Genomic DNA, 19,025 nt, shown 5'->3' on the forward strand with positions numbered 1-19,025 from the left:
AGAATTGGGCCATTCAGTCCATCAACTCAGCTCTGCCATTCGACCATGGCTGATATTTGCTTCCATTAACCGTTCTTTTTGCTACAAGATATTCAGTATTTCTCTGTATCTCCTTTTGAAGTACTGACTTGAGCGGGAAACCATATTTTTTACTTTTTAAAAAAATGACAGTACTTAAAACAGATTTTAAAGTCAGATACAAGTGATCAGCTTATCAGCACACATTTTGTGTTAATGAGAGTTAAACCCTTTCCATTCTACTACTGTTACAAGTTGCTTATATTCTGATGGCCAAGAGTCACAGAAGAAATAGCCACTCAACAGCTTCTTGCGAAATAGGCAACATCAAACTGAAAGAGACACTTGTTTCATCAAATCGAATTCTTCCACACACCATGTGAAATTTATCCAATAATGGATTCTGCCCTACCCATTTAATCACCTGTTCTGCAGAATTACTTCCTAATCCTCAAGGGTGATCAAGCAAGGATAGAGTTTAATTATCCTTTTTCATATCCCTCCTGAACAATCCTGACCTGGTGCACTTCACTAACACCTACAAAACCTCCACTACTGCCTTCCCTACATCAGCAACACAAATTGTGAACCCAGCAATCTTTAATCCCTATAACCTGCAGTCTCACCACCAACCAATCATCTAATTCCATTCTAAATAGGTTTGCTGACTGGCCCTCAGAAGTATTTTCTAGCAAATACACTATTCAGTATAAAAAGTCTCTTCTAAAGTTAAGTGCACCTGAGCAGTATTAATTTTAAGCCCGTCTCCAATATTCTGTCCACAATAAGAAGTTGTCTATTTATATCCAAGTCCTGAATCACATATTTAATCATTCTTTCCCCCGGTGGAAAATGCAAGCTCTCCATGTTTCCCTCAGAACAAAGCACACCCAAACCCTGGGATTATTCTCTTTCCTAGATGCAAATTTTAAAAAATCTAATTTTTTGGTTCCATATCTCTTCAGATTTTATTCATTCAATGAAATGTTCCATCATCCGAGACCATTACATGTTCTATTTTAAACATTACAGATATCAACAAACCTTTTTCATGTCTTCTTTACTAATTTTTTCATACCCATTGTGATCCAGGAAAGCAATATGTTCAGCATTACTGGAGCCTGATCCTGCTCCTTTCCCTCTTTTACCAAACTGGTCCACATATGGATGATGAAGTGTATCATAGTGTAGCATAATAATCATTTCTTTCTTCACCATCTCTTCAGCTTTCTGCATCTCAGTCAGAGGTGGTTCAACATTCAGAGGTCGCAGGATGGTTTCATTTACCTAAAATTAAACAAAAAATGCAGCTTATACACAACAATTTTATAGTTTGAAAGAACATTTCCATGGTTATCTGCATGATACTTCATCTTAAAAATTCTGAAAATGTTATTTATGGACCTTTCACTATGCTGCTATCGGCACCTTTTCACAGTGCAATTCTTCCATTGATAGAAATCCCTCCTTCCATAAGACCATAAGACATAGGAGCAGAAGTAAGGCCATTCGGCCCATCGAGTCCACTCACCATTCAATCATGGCTGATTTCAACTCCATTTACCCGCTCTCTCTCCATAGCCCTTAATTCCTCGAGAATTTCTGTTGGATATGATTTACTGGTTTTCAATTCCATGTTTATTCTCTATGTATATTTGGTAGTAAATTGCAAGTTTTATGCTCACCTCTGTAGGTCTTGGGAGATTTCGCTGTACTGATTGATGTCTCTTTTTTAACTCCCTCTCACGTTCAGCATCCTTCATCGCCTGAAAAGGAAATAATGAAAAATCTGAATCTTGCAAACATAAGTTTGGCTCTAAAAGCCAAATGCATGTTAAAAATGCTGCACTGTTCCACTGAGCCATCATTAATAAAGAACAGATCTGTTTCTAAAATTCACATGATTCAGTAAATTCAAGTATGATGCATTATACGTTCACAGGGAAGAATTCTGAAAAGTCTATTTTGGTAGAGCTGTTGAAGAAGCTTACTTGTCTACGTGATTCCAAATCAGCAGCATCTTCGATGAAATTATCTTCTGTCTCCTGTTCCTCAAGCTCTCGCTCTGCATTCTCTGGGAGCACAATTTCAAAGTCATTCTTTGGTGTCGGAAGGTTCAACAGTCCCATTCGCAGTTGCTCTCGGTGCTCTCTTTCCTAAAAGTAAAATTAAGTACGAGTGTTGGGGTAAGATTAGAAAAATCAAGTGACAACACGAACAGTGTAGGCTTGATAAAATATTAATGCTGGAGTTCAATACTGTATCTTTAATATCATGAAGACTTGTAAAAACAATTATTTACATCATGGCCTTGATGGAAATCGGACTACAAGCGATGATACCTTTCCACTAAATGAAGCTTCCTTATCTACCTATACCTTCCGACGCGGCCCAGTGACACAGTGGCTCTTATTACCAATTCACATTTGGTCTGTCTCTTACTTCTGTGGCTTGTATTCATCCTTTGAGATTCTCAGCTTTGTTCCACTCTTCCAGCCTCACTTATAAACTTTGTTCTCTTCCACTCCAAGTACAGTTGGGGCAGCACGGTAGCACAAGTGGATAGCACTGTGGCTTCACAGCACCAGGGTCCCAGGTTCAACTCCCTGCTGGGTCGCTGTCTGTGCGGAGTCTGCACGTTCTCCCTTTGTCTGCGTGGGTTTCCTCCGGCTGCTCCGGTTTCCTCCCACAGTCCAAAGACATGCAGTTAGGTGGATTGGCCGTGATAAATTGCCCTTAGTGACCTAAAAGGTTAGGAGGGGTTATTGGGTGGAAGTGAAGGCTTAAGTGGGTCGGTGCAGACTCGATGGGCCGAATGGCCTCCTTCCGCACTGTATGTTCTATGTACACCAAAGAGTTTCTCACCAAGCTATCTTCACTGCTTTCCTACCTCCGCTTCTACTCCAAGCAACTTCTCATCCTTGGTGATTTCAACCTCCATCTCAATTCATCATGCTCCCTCTGCTGAGATCATTGCCCTCCTATCCTTAATCTCTTTCCATTTAACATCCCTAATCCATATTCCTTGAATTTGCCATCTTGTGTAAACTGAGCATTCAGTGTCTCAATCACGGGTAAAACAATCTATGACCACAACCTATGCCATTGATGTCTTAGATCCCATTAAAACCATAACTCTGTCATACCCTGGTCATTCCTCCAGTGCAGCCATTACCATCACTCTCCAAGTCCAAGGGACGCACACATGAAAGCGTGTGGCAGACAATTAGTTTTGCTATTCACACCATGTATGGCTGAACTAAATAAAGCACAATCAGATCCTGCTTTCTTTTGGCAAGTCTGCTCTATTCTTGGAATGCACAGATAGCCTTGACTTCTTTTATCTTTGGCAAACTGTCTTCTTAAATTCCTCTCCTGTCTCTTCCATCATCATCAGTAAGAAGTTATTTCTTTGCCACTAAAACTGAAGCCACTCATCAGCTGCTACTCTCCCTTCCACAACCTAATCAGGCCAAACCTCCTTTAATGCGATCACTGAGACATCGATCATGATTTTCAGCGTTCCAAAATTCTGCAGATATCAAAGGTTGCAACAGAAAAATATTTGCCACTTGAAATTTATTGCCATTTTAGCTATTACACAGAATATACAGCAAAGGAGATGGTTATGCAGCTCGTTCATGACCGCTAATACCGTTGCTACACATTGGTTGCATTACATCCACCAGTGACAACAATGAACCACACTGGGGTATTAGTTCAAAAGAACTTGCCAAATCAACATGCTAAATAATGATCAAAACAATTCAGTACCAAATGATATCCCCTACAAAGATTTACTTGACAGCTCATGTACCCTTATATAATATTGTAACTTTAAGCCAATAAGTTAAATGCAACGCACATAAAATCAAGTCAAGCTTTCTCTTTTGTTCTGGATAAGTTAGTCACCTCGGGACTAAAACGATTTAGCAATGCTGGCGACAGAAGTTTCACTGATTGGAATTAATTAATTACCCTTTTTAACTTCTCTTCTGCTTTAATGCAGAGCAAAATATTACCATTTAGTCTGTACTTACAGCCTTTAAAGTAAAGGTTATTGTACTCAAATTAAAAATTCAAACTATAGCTCATATTCAATTAAAAACAAATTGAAAGGATTAAATTAGAATATTGCTATTGATATTGCATAATGCATGAGGACATCAAGGGATTTTAGTGTTAAGGCAAATACTTAAATCAGATTACTCATTGTGTACATTGCGCACTAATATAAATGTACACTTTTTTACTGACTAAAGATTAATTCCAGAAATAACCCTGGTGTCTTACCAATTGTTTAGTGCATGCAGGATCATTATAATCCACCATTTCCTCTCCTGGATTGATATTCAATTTGTCCCGTAAAGGAGTCCTTCCTGGGGTCACTGCAACACCAGGTTTAGGTGTCATTCCACTTCGTGGAGTTAAACCATCACTGTCTTGTGTTGGAGTCCTAAACATTGTAAAATAAAATAATTTTTTCTTATTAAACGTAAGAACTTCTCTCCTCCAAATAGTCATATAAATGCTGAAAAGGTGATGAATGAAATGCAACTTAAAAACGCAGTTAGGATGTTGTTGGCTAGAATCACACCCCTCCACCTTTCTATTTTAAATGCTTTTTTTCTTTCTTACTAGATGTTCTTTGTCCCCACCGTCCTGGCAAGAAAGGATACATTTGGCTCAGTTGGCTTGACCGGAAACAATGTCATCCAGACCTCACTGATGATCTATCTGACTTAACGTTTGTACTGAGTTTTCAACATAAATAACAGTGAGAGGGTGAATGGTAGTTTTTTTTTCAAGAGTGAACTCGGGGTGCTCTATAGTCTCGGTGTTATACATCATCTAAAAGCTACAAATGCCACTAAATAAAGTTTAATAAAGAGAGGAAATATTACACAAGTTAAATTAAGCAATAACCCATATCAATCATTTCAGTTGTTCCTTGTAAAAAATATAGTTTTACTCAATACTATCTACTTTTCAATCCAAAACTGATTGACGTGGTATCAAATTTCTGCAGTAAAGAGCAATGTTTACCTGAAAGGTGTAGCAAGCACAGTATTTGGTGTCTGAACCACCTGTCTCTGTGGGGTTACTCCAGAGAAATCACTTTCATGGAGAGGGGTGTTCAATCCACCTTTCAGAGGTGTATCAACATTTGTCAGTGCCATCAAATTTTGAGCTTCCTACACAATGAAGAAAACAGAAAAGGCCAATTGACAGATCTCTAATTTTTCGTTTACTGCCTTACCCATATCACCTATTACCGACAAGCCTATTTCTAGCATTCTGTCAATCCTACTTTGAACCAGAGCAGATCCCTGTCGAATTGCCTCAAATTCATACCATTCGAAGAGCTTGATAACTCCCTTCAATGGTTCACCAAAGAACTAGAGCAAAGCTGAGGTCTTACCTGTCCTTTGCTACCTTATAGTATTCAATAAGAAGCCCCCTGATCTGGCTGATAACTTGGAATGTGAGAGGCCTGAACGGGCCAGTCAGGAGGGCCCGGGTGTTCACGCACCTGAAGGGACTGAAGGCAGATGTGGTTATGCTCCAGGAGATGCCTTTGAAGGTGGTTGATCAGGTTAGGCTGAGAAAGGGGTGGGTAGGGCAGGTTTTCCACTCGGGGTTGGACGTGAAGAATAGAGGAGTGGTGATTTTGGTGGGGAAGCGGGTGTCGTTTGAGGTGCTGAACATCGTGGCAGATAACGGAGGTCGGTACGTGATGGTGAGTGGTAAGTTGCAGGGGGTGCGGGTGGTATTAGTGAATGTATATGCTCCGAATTGGGATGATGCCGGATTCATGAGGCGCATGCTGGGTCGGATTCCGGACCTGGAGGCAGGGAGCCTGATAATGGGGGGACGACGACGGGGGACGGGACTTCACGGGGGGGTGGGACTTCAACACGATGTTGGACCCAGCACTGGACCGCTCTAGGTCCAGGACGGGTAAGAGGCTGGCGGCGACCAAGGTGCTTAGGGGGTTTATGGACCAGATGGGGGAAGTGGACCCATGGAGGTTTGCCAGGTCGAGGGGCAGGGAATTTTCCTTTTATACCCACGTCCATAAAGCCTACTCCCGGATAGATTTTTTCATTATGAGTAGGGCGCTAATCCCGAGAGTGGAGGGCACGGAATATTCGGCCATAGCTATTTCAGACCATGTCCCGCATTGGGTGGAGCTGGAGTTGGTGGAGGAGAGAGACCAGCGCCCGCTGTGGCGCCTTGATGTGGGGCTGTTGGCGGATGAGGTGGTGTGCGGGCGGATTCGGGGGTGTATTGAAAGATACTTAGAGGCCAATGACAATGGGGAGATGCAGGTGGGGGTAGTCTGGGAGGCGCTGAAGGCGTTGGTCAGGGGAGAGCTAATCTCCACTAGGGCCCATAAGGAGAGGAGAGAGGGGGAGAGATTGGTGGGGGAGATATTAAGGGTGCATAGGAGCTATGCAGAGGCCCCCGAGGAGGGACTACTTAAGGAGCGACGAAGCCTCCAGACCAAATTCGACTTGTTGACTACCAGGAAGGCAGAGGTGCAGTGGAGGAAAGCGCAAGGGGCGGTGTACGAGTATGGGGAGAAGGCGAGCCGGATGCTGGCACATCAGCTCCCTAAGCGGGAGGCAGCGAGGGAGATTGGTGGAGTGAGGGATAAAGGGGGGAACATGGTGCCGAGTGCAGTGGGAATAAATGGGGCATTCAGGGACTTTTATGAGGAGCTGTATAGGTCTGAGCCCCCGACGGGGAGGGGGGGGATGCAGCAATTTTTAGATTGGCTGAGGTTCCCGAGGGTGGAGGAGGAGCAGGTGGTTGGGTTGGGGGCACCGATTGGGCTGGAGAAGCTGGTCAAGGGGCTAGGGAGCATGCAGGCAGGGAAGGCACCGGGGTCGGATGGGTTCCCGGTAGAATTCCATCGGAAGTACATGGACTTGTTGGGCCCACTGCGGACTTCCAATGAGACGAGGGGGTGGGGGGCCCTGCCCCCGACAATGTCCAGGGCACTGATCTCGCTGATCTTGAAGCGGGACAAGGATCCATTAGAGTGTGGGTCGTACAGGCCGATCTCGCTCCACAATGTCGACGCGAAGTTGCTGGCGAATTCTTGTAGCTACAAGAATTGAGGACTGTGTCCCGGGGGTGATTCACGAGGACCAGACGGGATTTGTGAAGGGTAGGCAGTTGAACAGCAATGTGTGGAGGCTCCTTAATGTAATTATGATGCCTTCAGTGGAGGTGGAAGCGGAGGTAGTGGCGGCTAAGGACGCGGAGAAGGCCTTTGATCTGGTGGAGTGGGAGTATCTATGGGAAGTGCTGCAGAGGTTTGGGTTAGGGGAGAGGTTCATCAGGTGGGTTCGGCTACTTTATAAAGCCCCGGTGGCGAGCGTGGCCATGAACCGGCGGAGGTCGGAGTACTTTCGGCTGTACCGGGGGATGAGGCAGGGGTATCCCCTGTCCCCCTGGTTGTTCGCATTGGCAATTGAGCCTCTGGCCATGGCACTGAGGGAGTCCAGGAACTGGAGGGGATTGGTTCGGGGGGGAGCGAGAGGAACACCGGGTGTCGCTGTATGCCGATGACCTGTTATTGTATGTGGCGGACCCAGTGGAGGGGATGCTGGAGGTAATGCGGATCCTCAGGGAGTTTGGGGACTTTTCTGGCTATATGCTTAACCTGGGGAAGAGTGAGCTCTTTGTGGTACACCCAGGGGACCAGGGAAGGGGGACAGACGAGCTTCCACTGAAGAGCGCGGAAAGGAGCTTTCGGTACCTGGGGATCCAGGTGGCTAGGAATTGGGGGGCCCTGCACAAGCTCAATTTGACACGGTTGGTGGAGCAGATGGAGGAGGAGTTCAAAAGATGGGATATGTTGCCACTCCTGTTGGCGGGTAGGGTGCAGTCGGTTGAAATGAGGTCCTTCCGAGGTTCCTCTTTGTATTCCAGTGCCTTCCCATTCTGATCCCCAAGACCGTTTTTAAGCGGGTAAGCAGGAGTATAATGGAATTTGTGTGGGCGAATAAGACCCAGAGGGTAACAAGGGTGTTTCTGGAGCGTAGCAGGGACAGAGGAGGGCTGGCGTTGCCAAATCTATGTGCGTACTACTGGACTGCTAATGTGGCGATGATCCAAAAGTGGGTAATGGAAGGAGAGGGGGCGGCGTGGAAGAGGCTGGAGATGGCGTCCTGTGTGGGCACGAGTCTGAGGGCACTGGTGACGGCACCGTTGCCACTCCCACCTACAAGGTACACCACAAGTCCGGTGGTGGCGGCGACTCTGAAAATTTGGGGGCAGTGGAGGCAGCACGGGGGCGAGGTGGGGGCCTCGGTTTCCCCAATTCGAGAGAACCATCGGGTCATTCCGGGAAGAATGGATGGGGGGTTTCTGAGCTGGCATCGGGCAGGAATTAAAAGAATGGGGGACCTGTTTATAGATGGGATGTTCGCGAACCGTGGGGCGCTGGAGGAGAAATTTGGGCTGCCCCCTGGAAACGCCTTCAGGTACATGCAGGTGAGGGTGTTTGTGAGATGGCAGGTGAGGGAATTCCCGCTGCTTCCAGCACGAAGGATTCAGGACAGGGTGATTTTGGGTGTATGGGTTGGAGAAGGCAAGGTCTCGGCGATCTATCAGGAGATGCAGGAAGAGGAGGAGGCCTCGGTGGAGGAACTAAAAGGCAAGTGGGAGGAGGAGCTTGGGGAGGAGATAGATGAGGGTCTGTGGGCTGATGCCCTGGGTAGGGTTAATTCTTCCTCCTCTTGCGCCAGGCTCAGCCTGAATCAATTTAAAGTTGTTCACAGGGTGCACATGACAGGGGCGAGGTTGAGTAGGTTTTTTGGGGTAGAGGACAGGTGTGTGAGGTGCTCGGGGAGCCCGGCAAATCACGCCCATATATTCTAGGCGTGCCCGGCGCTGGAGGGGTTTTGGAGGGGCTTTGCGAGGACTATGTCCAAGGTGGTGAACACCCGGGTAAAGCCGAGCTGGGGGTTAGCATTATTTGGGGTATCGGACGAGCCGGGAGTGCAGGAGGCGAAAGAGGCTGGTATTCTGGCCTTTGCGTCCCTGATAGCCCGGCGGAGGATTCTGCTACTGTGGAAGGATGCGAAGCGCCCAAGCGTAGAAGCTTGGATTAATGACATGGCAGGGTTCATTAAATTGGAGAGGGTAAAGTTTGCCTTGCGTTGATCCGTGCAAGGGTTCCTCAGGCAGTGGCAACCGTTCCTAGACTTTCTGGCGGAACGTTAGGAGGAGGTCAGCAGCAGCAGCAACCCCGGGGGGGGGGGGGGGGGGGGGGTCTCCGGGTATGTTTTTATTTTGTTTTGTGGGGGGGTTCTTTCTGTGTGTTTTCTTTTTTTTTCTTTCTGTAAGGTGGGGGGAGGGTTTGTTGAAAATTTGTTAAAATTGAATAAAAAAATATTTTTTCAAATACAGTATTCAATAAGCCTAAATAGCAATCAAAGTGCATAATTCTATGTTTTGATTTGCCTGGTTTAGCTCAGACAGCAGCTGGCAAAGTTCAAACCCAGGTTCAATTCCCAAAATGGGCCAAGTTAGCTGATTTCAACCAATACAGCATTAGAGATGCCACTACTGACCTCACTGCTGCTGGTTTAAAGGAAGCAAATCTAAGCTACCTTTGCCAATGATTCTATCTAATGGTTTCTGATGGAAGTGCTCAGGTGTGAACATTAGATATAGAATTAACCTGACTCAGTTGTGGTATTGTGTAGACCAGTAGTCTACAGTCAAGGTTCACGTGAACAATGGGTATTTAAGCAAGATACCAAGTATTGGTAGCTGTGGAACTGTTTAGCAAGGAGTAAACAGCAAAAGGAAACAGAATTACATTTGGTGGAAACAAGTCTTAAATGTAATTGAAGGCATTCAAGTCTCCAGCACTAAACAACTTAAAAGCACCACTACAATTACTTGCTTGTATTAAAAAAATACATTATCCAAACTTTAGGCTATAACTGTCTAGCTTCAGGGAAGAAAACAAAATTAACATTCACAAAACTGTCAAATTGTAACAGTTGATATGAGGGAATAAAGAACTCCACACGTTACCAAGATAACGTGTCTTGCCCACAAAGAACGGACAAATTTACAAATAGCATTTTCTACCCCAAAGAATTCAAGAACATTACAGTGATCACTGTATAGTGGGAGAAATATTTGCAAGAGAGCTCCACATAATGACAATGTATGATTGGTTCTGATGCAAAATGTGCACTAGATAAGCTTAAAATGGCTCGTTTACCTGGAGAATCCGATCTTGGGCTGCGGGAGTGCGTGCAGTTCTCAAACTCAAACCAGTGTTGGCAATGCTATATTCAGAAATGAGAGCATTGGATGCAGAGTTTGGCATTCCAGATTCTTCGACTGTCTGGCAGGCTATCTCACTAGCCTGACCAATTTTGACTACTTCTTCGAGTTCAGCATCAGAGATCTTAAGGAAACACAAATATTTTTTAAATCTGATAACAAAGATTCAATTCCTTTACTGTGATGAGACTTACAGGTTCTATTCAAAATATAACTCTTAAATTTACATCTGAAACCTGTTGGACGATATTTACCCAACCATAGAACACAGCAAAGAGTGACAAAATAACAAATGTATTATGATGCCTGATATTTCATATCTAATGGTTCTCGGCTTGTGGCTTACATCAAAGGGTACAAGATAGATAATTACACTAAAAGAGAGGCAGTGCCATCGCAGATTGAGTGAGTACACTATAAATGGTAATGAAACAATGACACCACAAAGCAGAGGGAGAGGCAGTATGGAGTTATCACACATAAAACTGCAAGGACCACTTCAAATGGGTAAATCTGTTGCGTGATTGCAATGTATTTGCATGAGATTCAATAAACATGGATTTCCTGTATTGACTGGATGATGAGGAAACAGCCGCTGCTGATGGTTAAACACTCAACACATAATAATAATAATCTTTATTTGTGTCACAAGTAGGCTTACATTAGCACTGCAATGAAGTTACTGTGAAAACCCCCTAGTCACCACACTACGGCACCTGTTTGGGTACACTGAGGGATAATTCAGAATGTCCAATTCACCTAACAAGCACGTCTTTCGGGACTTGTGGGAGGAATCCGGAGCACCCGGAGGAAACCCACGCAGACACGGGGAGAAAGTGCAAGCTTCTCACAGACAGTCGGGAATCAAACACGGGTCCCTGGCGCTGTGGAGCAACAGTGCTAACCACTGTGCCGCCCATTGTTACCATGCCAACCACTGTGCTACCGTGCCAACCACTGTGCTACCTTCCCAGGAATATAGAAGGGGATGGGACTTATAATGTGTTGAGTAATAATTATTGCTGATTCTGACTATGGAAATATGGAAATCAATAAATTGAGGGTCAGAAGGAAATCTTAGGGCTGATCTATTTCTTGGGCTTCACAGACCAAAACATTTTGTCAGAATGAGCTTGATTTTTAAAATATATATATATCAAGAAGGTACTCTCACTTGTTCAGCAAATGGAGTTCCTTAAGAAAAACAGAGGCAGGAACAGTAGTCACATTTAGGGTGCAGATAAAAGTTATTTCTACATATCCTTAAAGGCCTGGTATACTAACATTATCAACTTACATCTGCAAGTGTGCAATTCAGTCATGTTGCTCTTTTGAATAATGATGCACTTTAGAGTCGCCAGGTATCAAATGATACCACCACAAGGCTTTACCGGATATCGATCAAAGGACCACATAACTAGTTAGTCAGTTCAAGTTCAAAGATGGTTTATTTACACACAAGGATTACTTCGACATGCAACACAAAACACTACAAGTTAAACTACACCTAACAACTACAATAACCTATAATTAACTTCAGGGCAACCGGCTCTATGCAGATGGACAAAGGCCTTTGTCCGGGTCTTGCGAGGCTGGGTGGAAGAAGTGGCTCGGTTTCTGCTGGGCTCATCCGTCTGGTAGCGATCGTTGGTCTTGAACTTGTCTGTCTGGTCGTTATGCTGCACTTGGGTTGGCATAGGCCGAATCCAAGAGAGACCGAGCCCATGGCTGTGTCTCTTCTCATCCCTCTGGGATTTCACGCTCTTTGGGGTGGCCCTTAACTTGGACCCAATAATTCGACAGGCTTCGATCACTGCCTTTGATTTTGGCCAATAAAGGGCCGGGTGCCTTGATGACTGGGCGTGTCCTTAGCGGTCATTGACCTTGGTTGTTTGGGCTCCCTGAGTAAAGGGAGTGGCGCCGATTAGTCTGTATCTGTATCGGTTACCTGAGTACAGTTCTTTTGTTCTGGGGAAATGGGCCATTAGAATGCAAACGAGCGGGGGTTTCGATCGCGTCTAGCTATCTGGGTTGCAAATACACACACAAGCTCTGAGTCTGTCTGAGTCCTGGGTTGGCCATAATTTCCATGGTCCTTTGCAGGTGGCCATCTGAGATGGCTGCATCCCGTCCTCTTGATCCTGAACGCGAAGCGTGGTGGATCACACTGTTGATCCCTTAGAGCCATAGAGGTCTACAGCATGAAAACAGGCCCTTCGGCCCAACTTGTCCAAGCCACCCTGTTTTTACCACTAAGCTAGTCCCAATTGCCCACATTGTGTCCACTGGCTTTGGCAGCAGTAATTGGACAGGCAATTGTCCATCCCTGGTGTGCCGGTTACCCTTGATCACGGACAGGTTCTACACTACTCTGTCCTATGTTTTTGGAGCATTTCCCTGACATTTTTATTAACACATCATACATTCATCATTTCTAATGGGTCACGATAAACATTTCACTATTACACATTTAGCTTAATCGCAAAAGGGGACATCTAACTATCACTATCTAAGCTACTCTCATGCTGCTGGCAAATATCAAAATGAACTTATGTACAGTACAAAATTTCAAAACAGCAGCATCACATTTTTATTTAATCTATCAAAGTTACAGAGGTATACGGTCTTTATTGTTATCAGCGATTACAGTGTTTGTTGAGTTGGGTGAATTCCAAAGGGGGATGGAGTCTATATATCGAGGAGCGGGAGGCTCTTTTTCACCAATTGCGGAGTATAAGTGTCTCAATGACACTGCATGTTATTGCAATTACCAGAAGGGCCTCTACTGTGTATGAAAGGGGGTGCCATTTGGCAATGCTTTCGCACCAAGTGGAGGTTTCAGTGTCTATCTCTATGTGTGGTGTGCTGTCTGGGCTAGGAGTGTCATGTTGTGTGGTGGTGTTCGGGGCTGGTGATGTGTGTGATACAGAGGCTTGTAACGCGCGCAGTTGTAGGAGTCCAGCAATGATCACAATGTAGGTCATCAGTCCTTTCTTCATCTTGTCTTCTGTCTTCCGTTTTCCGTATATTCCTGGGGGTGCAAGCATAATGTTATTATCTGCGGTTAATATCATGTTTATTTGTCTTTCTCTCCTTATCTTCAATTACCCATTAGAATCGTCACACTGTGTGACTCCCTCATTTTTTTATTTGAAATAACATTGAGAGACAAGACATTGCCAAAAAAATGTCTTTGTAAGTGCAGAGATTCTCGCAGCTGGTGGTCGATGCGGGGAGTGGGCGGACAACTTCTCCATCCAGTCTTTCCTTTACTGCAACCAGTGATGGCTGAGGCTCATCTTAACGAGCCGCATTTTAGGGTGGCCAGTTTTATCGAGTTTCGTCGTCCCAGGGTCCAGAGGTAATTCACATGTAGCAGCATATGTGGCAACCAAGTGTGTCAAACATGTAAATAGCAGGTGGGGAACGACTAGAGGGTCGCGGAAGGTAAAGGGAGGAGTGTACAGACTGTGGCAAAGGGCATTCTTTAAACCACAAAAAAAGAGCAGATAAGGGGAAACTAAGACCTGCCAAAGACAGTGAAAAGTGTAAAGAACCATTCCAGAGTACTCGAAGTGACGGGAACATGAGGTGCGTGTGGACCGTGGCAGGGCAAGAATGTGTGGAATCCCCGGGTAGGGTGGTGATCAGTGCCGTTGCTCCACTACCCGAGCTTAACTGACCGGATGCATTTGGGGTCCTCAGGCAGGGCGGGGATTAGTGCAGTTATTTCCTACCTGGGTGACCTAAACGAGCGGAAAGAATTTGTAACACGTGAGATCCAACAATTGTTCCTTTAATGGCCATTGGTCAGTAAATGGCGTCGGAAGAGTAACTATGACTGTATCAAGAAATTGGGTGTGAGGCCGACATTAATTAAAACCATGTAACAAGAAGAAAGAAGAAAAATAAAAAGGCGGGCAGGCTCCATCAGGAAGTAGGACACCGTAATTCTTATGCGGCTCCTTTTTCTCATCACCTGGACACCTCCGGGTTCTGTATCAAAAAGCGTTGCAAAAGGATTACCATAACAGGAGTCAGAATCTAAATCATCACCATCTCCTGGTTGCCAGACTCGTGTCTGCCGTTTTTGTGCCGTGGCCGCGTGGGCCGTTGTGGAATCCGAATCGTCATGTCCTACCAGTCTACAAGAGTTGTCGCGGTGCCAAAAAGGGGTTAGTTTGTCATGAGGTGTAGGGGCGGTGGCAGTGAAGGGCAAGTTACTGTTGTCGGGCGGTGGCAGTGGCTCTGGTTGTGGCTGTGGAAGGGCGTATAGGGGGCCAAACATGTCTTGGTCGTGGTTCCAGGGGCTGGAGTGACTGGGGCTGGGGAGGTTGTACCAGTGGTCATGGTCAATACGGGAAGGCTGGCGCTATCGTCTGAATCAAGCTCAAGGTGGAAAGTCGTACTTGTGGGCGGAGACAAGGTCGGGTCTGTGGGCATGGACGTGCTGTCATGGCTGGGGGAGGGTTGGACTAGGTTGTCGATGGGCGGGGCGGAATCATCTGATATTGCCAGGGAGATGTGGTGGGAGTGGCGACTTTGGCTTCCATAGACTTTGAGCTGGTTGATGTGGAACCAACCAGTTTTACCTTTAGGGTACGTTATCTTGTACACAAAGGGGCTTACTTTGTCCGAAATGGAGTAGGGTCCTGCAAATTTAGGGGAGAGGAACGAACTGGGATTGTACAGGGAAACCTTCACTTGCTGACAGACTGTATACTCTACGGGGTGGACTGTTTTATCAAAGCAGGCCTTACTCTGCTTTTTCTTAGCGCCTAGTCGGACAGCTGCAGTGAGCTGTGCTGCTTTAATATTTTCCATGACTTGTTGGATTGCTTTTTCATGGGTGAGGGCGGTGACTGTAAGGCTTGCCAAATCGAGACCTAATAAATATTCAGTTCCTTTCACGGGCCATCCGGCAATGAGAGTGTGGGGGGCGAAACCTGTGGAACTGGATACTGTGTTCCTAATAAACATAAGGGCGAATGGGAGGACTGTGTCCCATGTGGTGTTATGCTGTTGCACCATTTTTCTAATGATCGCTTTAAAGGTGTGATTCATTCGTTCAACAATGCCGCTGGATTGGGGGTGATACGCTATGTGAAATTTTTGCTTGATTCCAAAAATCGTTAGGACATTTTGCATGACTCTGCCGGTGAAATGGGAACCTTTGTCTGACTCAATGCTGCGGGGAAGACCCCAGCATGTAAATATTGTTGGGTCAAAATCTTGGCTGTGGCTTTCGCTGTGTTCGTCCGGAAGGGAAATACTTCTACCCATTTTGTAAAGGTGTCGATTACTACTAATACATATTTAAAACCATTTCTGCAGGGAGTGAGGGGACCAATGTAGTTGAGCTGTAAATTTGTCCATGGGCCATTAACAGGTCGGGTGTGCCTCAATTGTCCTTTCTTGGAGTACCTTTCAGGATTGTCCTGTGCACAGATTAAACAATTCTCAACATAATGCGTGACGTCTGCTTTTAAATCGGGCCACCAGCACAAAGGTCTTAAATGGCAATGGTATTATCTATCCCCTGATGTCCATGTCCGTCATGAAACTGGCAAATTATCTGGTTTCTGTCCTGGGTGAAGACCACATAAATTCTATTTTTCAAAACTATACCGTCCTGTACCGTCAGCGAGTCCTTGAATTTGTCGTAGGGGGCTGGGAAGTTACCGTCTAAAACTTGCTTAAGAGGAGCGTCTGCCTTTTGGGCCTGGGATCGATCCTCGATATTGGTCTGAGAAACCTGGACTGCGTGTATCGGTTCACTTTCGGGGGGGTTGTCAAAAGTATCCGTGTCGTGATCCTGACTTGGCTAAGACGTCACGGCTGCCTTTACGTTACCGGGTGGGGAGGAACGATGATGGCTTCTCACTTTGATTATGCCATATGTGCAGCCTTTTGCAGTCTTAAGGATATGCTTCAACAACGGGGCTGAGGGTAGGGGTTTACTATCAGCGGATACGAATCCTTGAGATTCCCACAGGGGCAGGAATTCTGTCAAACTATTGCAGACATATAAACTGTCCGAATGTATGTCCGCTGGGGTCGGAAAGGAATCTGGGTGCTGCACTACATATGGTACAGCTGCTAATTCGGCTGCTTGTGATCCAAGGTGGCTGGGCAATTTTAAAGATATTTCCTCTAATGCACGTCCCTGTGCGTCTTCCACATAAATTCCACAACCAGTTATTCTCTTTCCATTTTCTATGGTGGAGGAACCGTCTACATAAATCTTTAAAGCGTTGTCCGTGTTCTGGGGATTCTGTGTTCTGATGCCTGCTCGTGTGTGTAGTGACTTCGGAATAAAGGGTCCTGTGTGGTGTTTGCTGCAATGATCTGGCACTCATGTGGGGTTCCTGCATACTGAAGGTTGTCAGATAAAAATGTGTGAGTCTTTGTACGTTTAACTGTAATGTCCCTTCCTTGTAACAACAATGTTCAGCGAGCTGCTCTATTCTGGCTGACTGAACCGTCCTTTAACCTACCATTTAACAATAGCTGTGTTGGGGTGTGCTCGGTTAAAATTGTTACTGGGTTAAGGCCGGTGATATATGCAAAATACTGCACTGCCCAAATGATTGCAAGCAGGTGCCGTTCGCAGGCTGAAAATCCTTGCTCTATGGGATCCAAAATTCATGAGGCATAGGCTACTGGTCCTAATCGGTCATGTCTTTCCTGGAGGAGTACTGCTGAGAGGGTTCGGTCGGTGGTCGCTACTTCTATGGCGTAGGGAGTGTGTGGGTCTGGAACTTGCAAAGCGGGGGCTGTGCCTAGGGTGCATTTTAATTCATCAATGGCGTCTGTGTGCTGAGGAGGCCATTCCCATGGGGCGTTCTTTTTTAGGAGGTCTGAGAGTGGGGCTGCTTTTGTGGCAAAACCATCTCTATGGTTCCTACAATACCCAACTAATCCTAAGAATGGCCAGAGTGCAGTGACATTGTGGGGCAGGGGCAATTTAACTATTGATTCAATCTGTTTCTGTTCGATCTCTCTCTTCCAGTGGGTGATGATGGTGCCTAAATAAAGGAACTTTTCTTTTAGGATTTGGGCTTTTTTCGGGTTAGCCTTGCATCCAATTGATTGTAAGAGATCTAGCAATTCTGAAAGAAGCTTAACATGCTCTTCCTTTGTGTCCGTCTGTAGGAGTAAGTTGTCCACATACTGAATAAGGCATTCAGGGCAGGAAAATTTGGAAAGTCCGTTGGCCAATTGTCGGTGGAAAATGGAGGGGGAGTTGTGGAATCCTTGCGGGAGGCATGTCCACGTATACTGCTGCCCTTGAAATGTGAACGCGAACTTGTATTGACAGGCCTTATCTAAGGGAATGGACCAGAAGCCATTGCTAATGTCCAGCACTGTAAAGTACTTTGCGAGTACTCCCTGTTTGAGCATGGTTTCGGGACTCGTGGCAACGGTGGGGGCTGCTAATGGGGTAACCTTGTTGAGCTCTCGGTAGTCAATGGTTCATTTCCATGAACCGTCGGGTTTCTATATGGGCCAGATTGGGGCATTGTTTGTTGAGGCTACGGGCCAAATTACTCCTTGATCTAGTAAGCTATTGATGACTTTTGAGATCTCACCCTCGGCTTGCTGTGGGGAACCGTATTGCTTCTGGGGCTTGGGATCGGGACCTGAAATTGTGACCATGCCTGGAATCTTCCCACAATCGTGTTGTGTTGGGCGAAGGATGCTTTATGTTTTCTGAGGACCTCTCTAATTATCTGGTCTGTACTAATTGTTTGCGGATCAAACCAATAGTCTCCTACTGAGCAAATCCTATGTTCGTAGTCCCCTACTGTGAGCGTAGCGGGGGCTCTCGCTGTTTTGGCCATTTTCCATACCTATTCACGGGGTCAAAGGAAAGGTTGTGGGAGCTCAAAGTCGATTCCTAGAATGTGCTCGGCTGTTTGGGGCAAGACGACTAAAACAACGTGGTATCTGGTGTTTATGGTTCCTATCTGAATATCTACGGGGGCTGTAATGTATCCCTGCTGTACATGTCCTGTAAATCCACTAAGGGTGATGGTGTCTGTGGTGGGCCATTTGTCACGCTGAAACATTGTGGAGGAGTTTAAAGTGGTGTGGGACCCTCCTGTGTCCCAAAGGAACTCTACTGGATGTCCCCAGGCTGTGCCTGTGATTACTGGTCTGCCTGATTTGTCCCAGAGCGTGTCGCAGACCCAAGTTGGGGAGTCCGAACACCGTCAATCTGTGGTGTTGATTACTGCATTATCTGTTCGGGCGCTAATGCAATGCTATGTATGGGCCTAACATTGTTCCTAGGTGGGGCATTCGATTGCTGGTGCCGTTGCTGGTTCTGGGGGTTTGTCTGCATTCGTGGGCGTAATGTCCCATGTGTCCACAATTATAGTAACCTCGTGATGCCTGTGCTCTGGGGTGCTGTCCTTCATGTCTACCCTCATTTATCCATGCTGGGTCCTGGTTAGTTATAACTGGGTGCATATTTGCTTCTATCTGTTCCTGATCTGCCTTCCTGTGTAGGGATTGTTCCCAAGCGCTGGTAAAGCTGAGCTAACGGACGGGTCAAGGCTCATGACTATAAGCTTAACTTCCTCCGGTTCGTCTAGACCGTACATAACCGTTTGCTGTTGTACTCTCTCAAAGAAATTATGTGGGTCTGCAGTGGGTTCGAACGGTTCAATTTTGGCGCAGGC

The 19,025-nt window shown here is 45.9% G+C and overlaps 1 protein-coding gene across 1 annotated transcript in view; it reads right to left on the minus strand.

Annotated features, from left to right (window-relative positions):
* The window catches only part of LOC140406496 (cell division cycle 5-like protein), a gene marked incomplete at its 5' end in the record, with an annotated part of 67,153 nt that overhangs the window by 24,684 nt on the left and 23,444 nt on the right, over positions 1 to 19,025 (minus strand). The window contains 6 exons of the mRNA XM_072494520.1: positions 1,063 to 1,305; positions 1,704 to 1,784; positions 2,010 to 2,174; positions 4,312 to 4,474; positions 5,065 to 5,213; positions 10,274 to 10,462. Coding sequence (XP_072350621.1) covers positions 1,063 to 1,305; positions 1,704 to 1,784; positions 2,010 to 2,174; positions 4,312 to 4,474; positions 5,065 to 5,213; positions 10,274 to 10,462 — 990 coding nt within the window. The remainder of the gene's footprint in view (positions 1 to 1,062; positions 1,306 to 1,703; positions 1,785 to 2,009; positions 2,175 to 4,311; positions 4,475 to 5,064; positions 5,214 to 10,273; positions 10,463 to 19,025) is intronic.

This window comes from Scyliorhinus torazame, unplaced genomic scaffold (genome assembly GCF_047496885.1).
Source record: "Scyliorhinus torazame isolate Kashiwa2021f unplaced genomic scaffold, sScyTor2.1 scaffold_574, whole genome shotgun sequence".
NCBI lineage: Eukaryota > Metazoa > Chordata > Chondrichthyes > Carcharhiniformes > Scyliorhinidae > Scyliorhinus > Scyliorhinus torazame.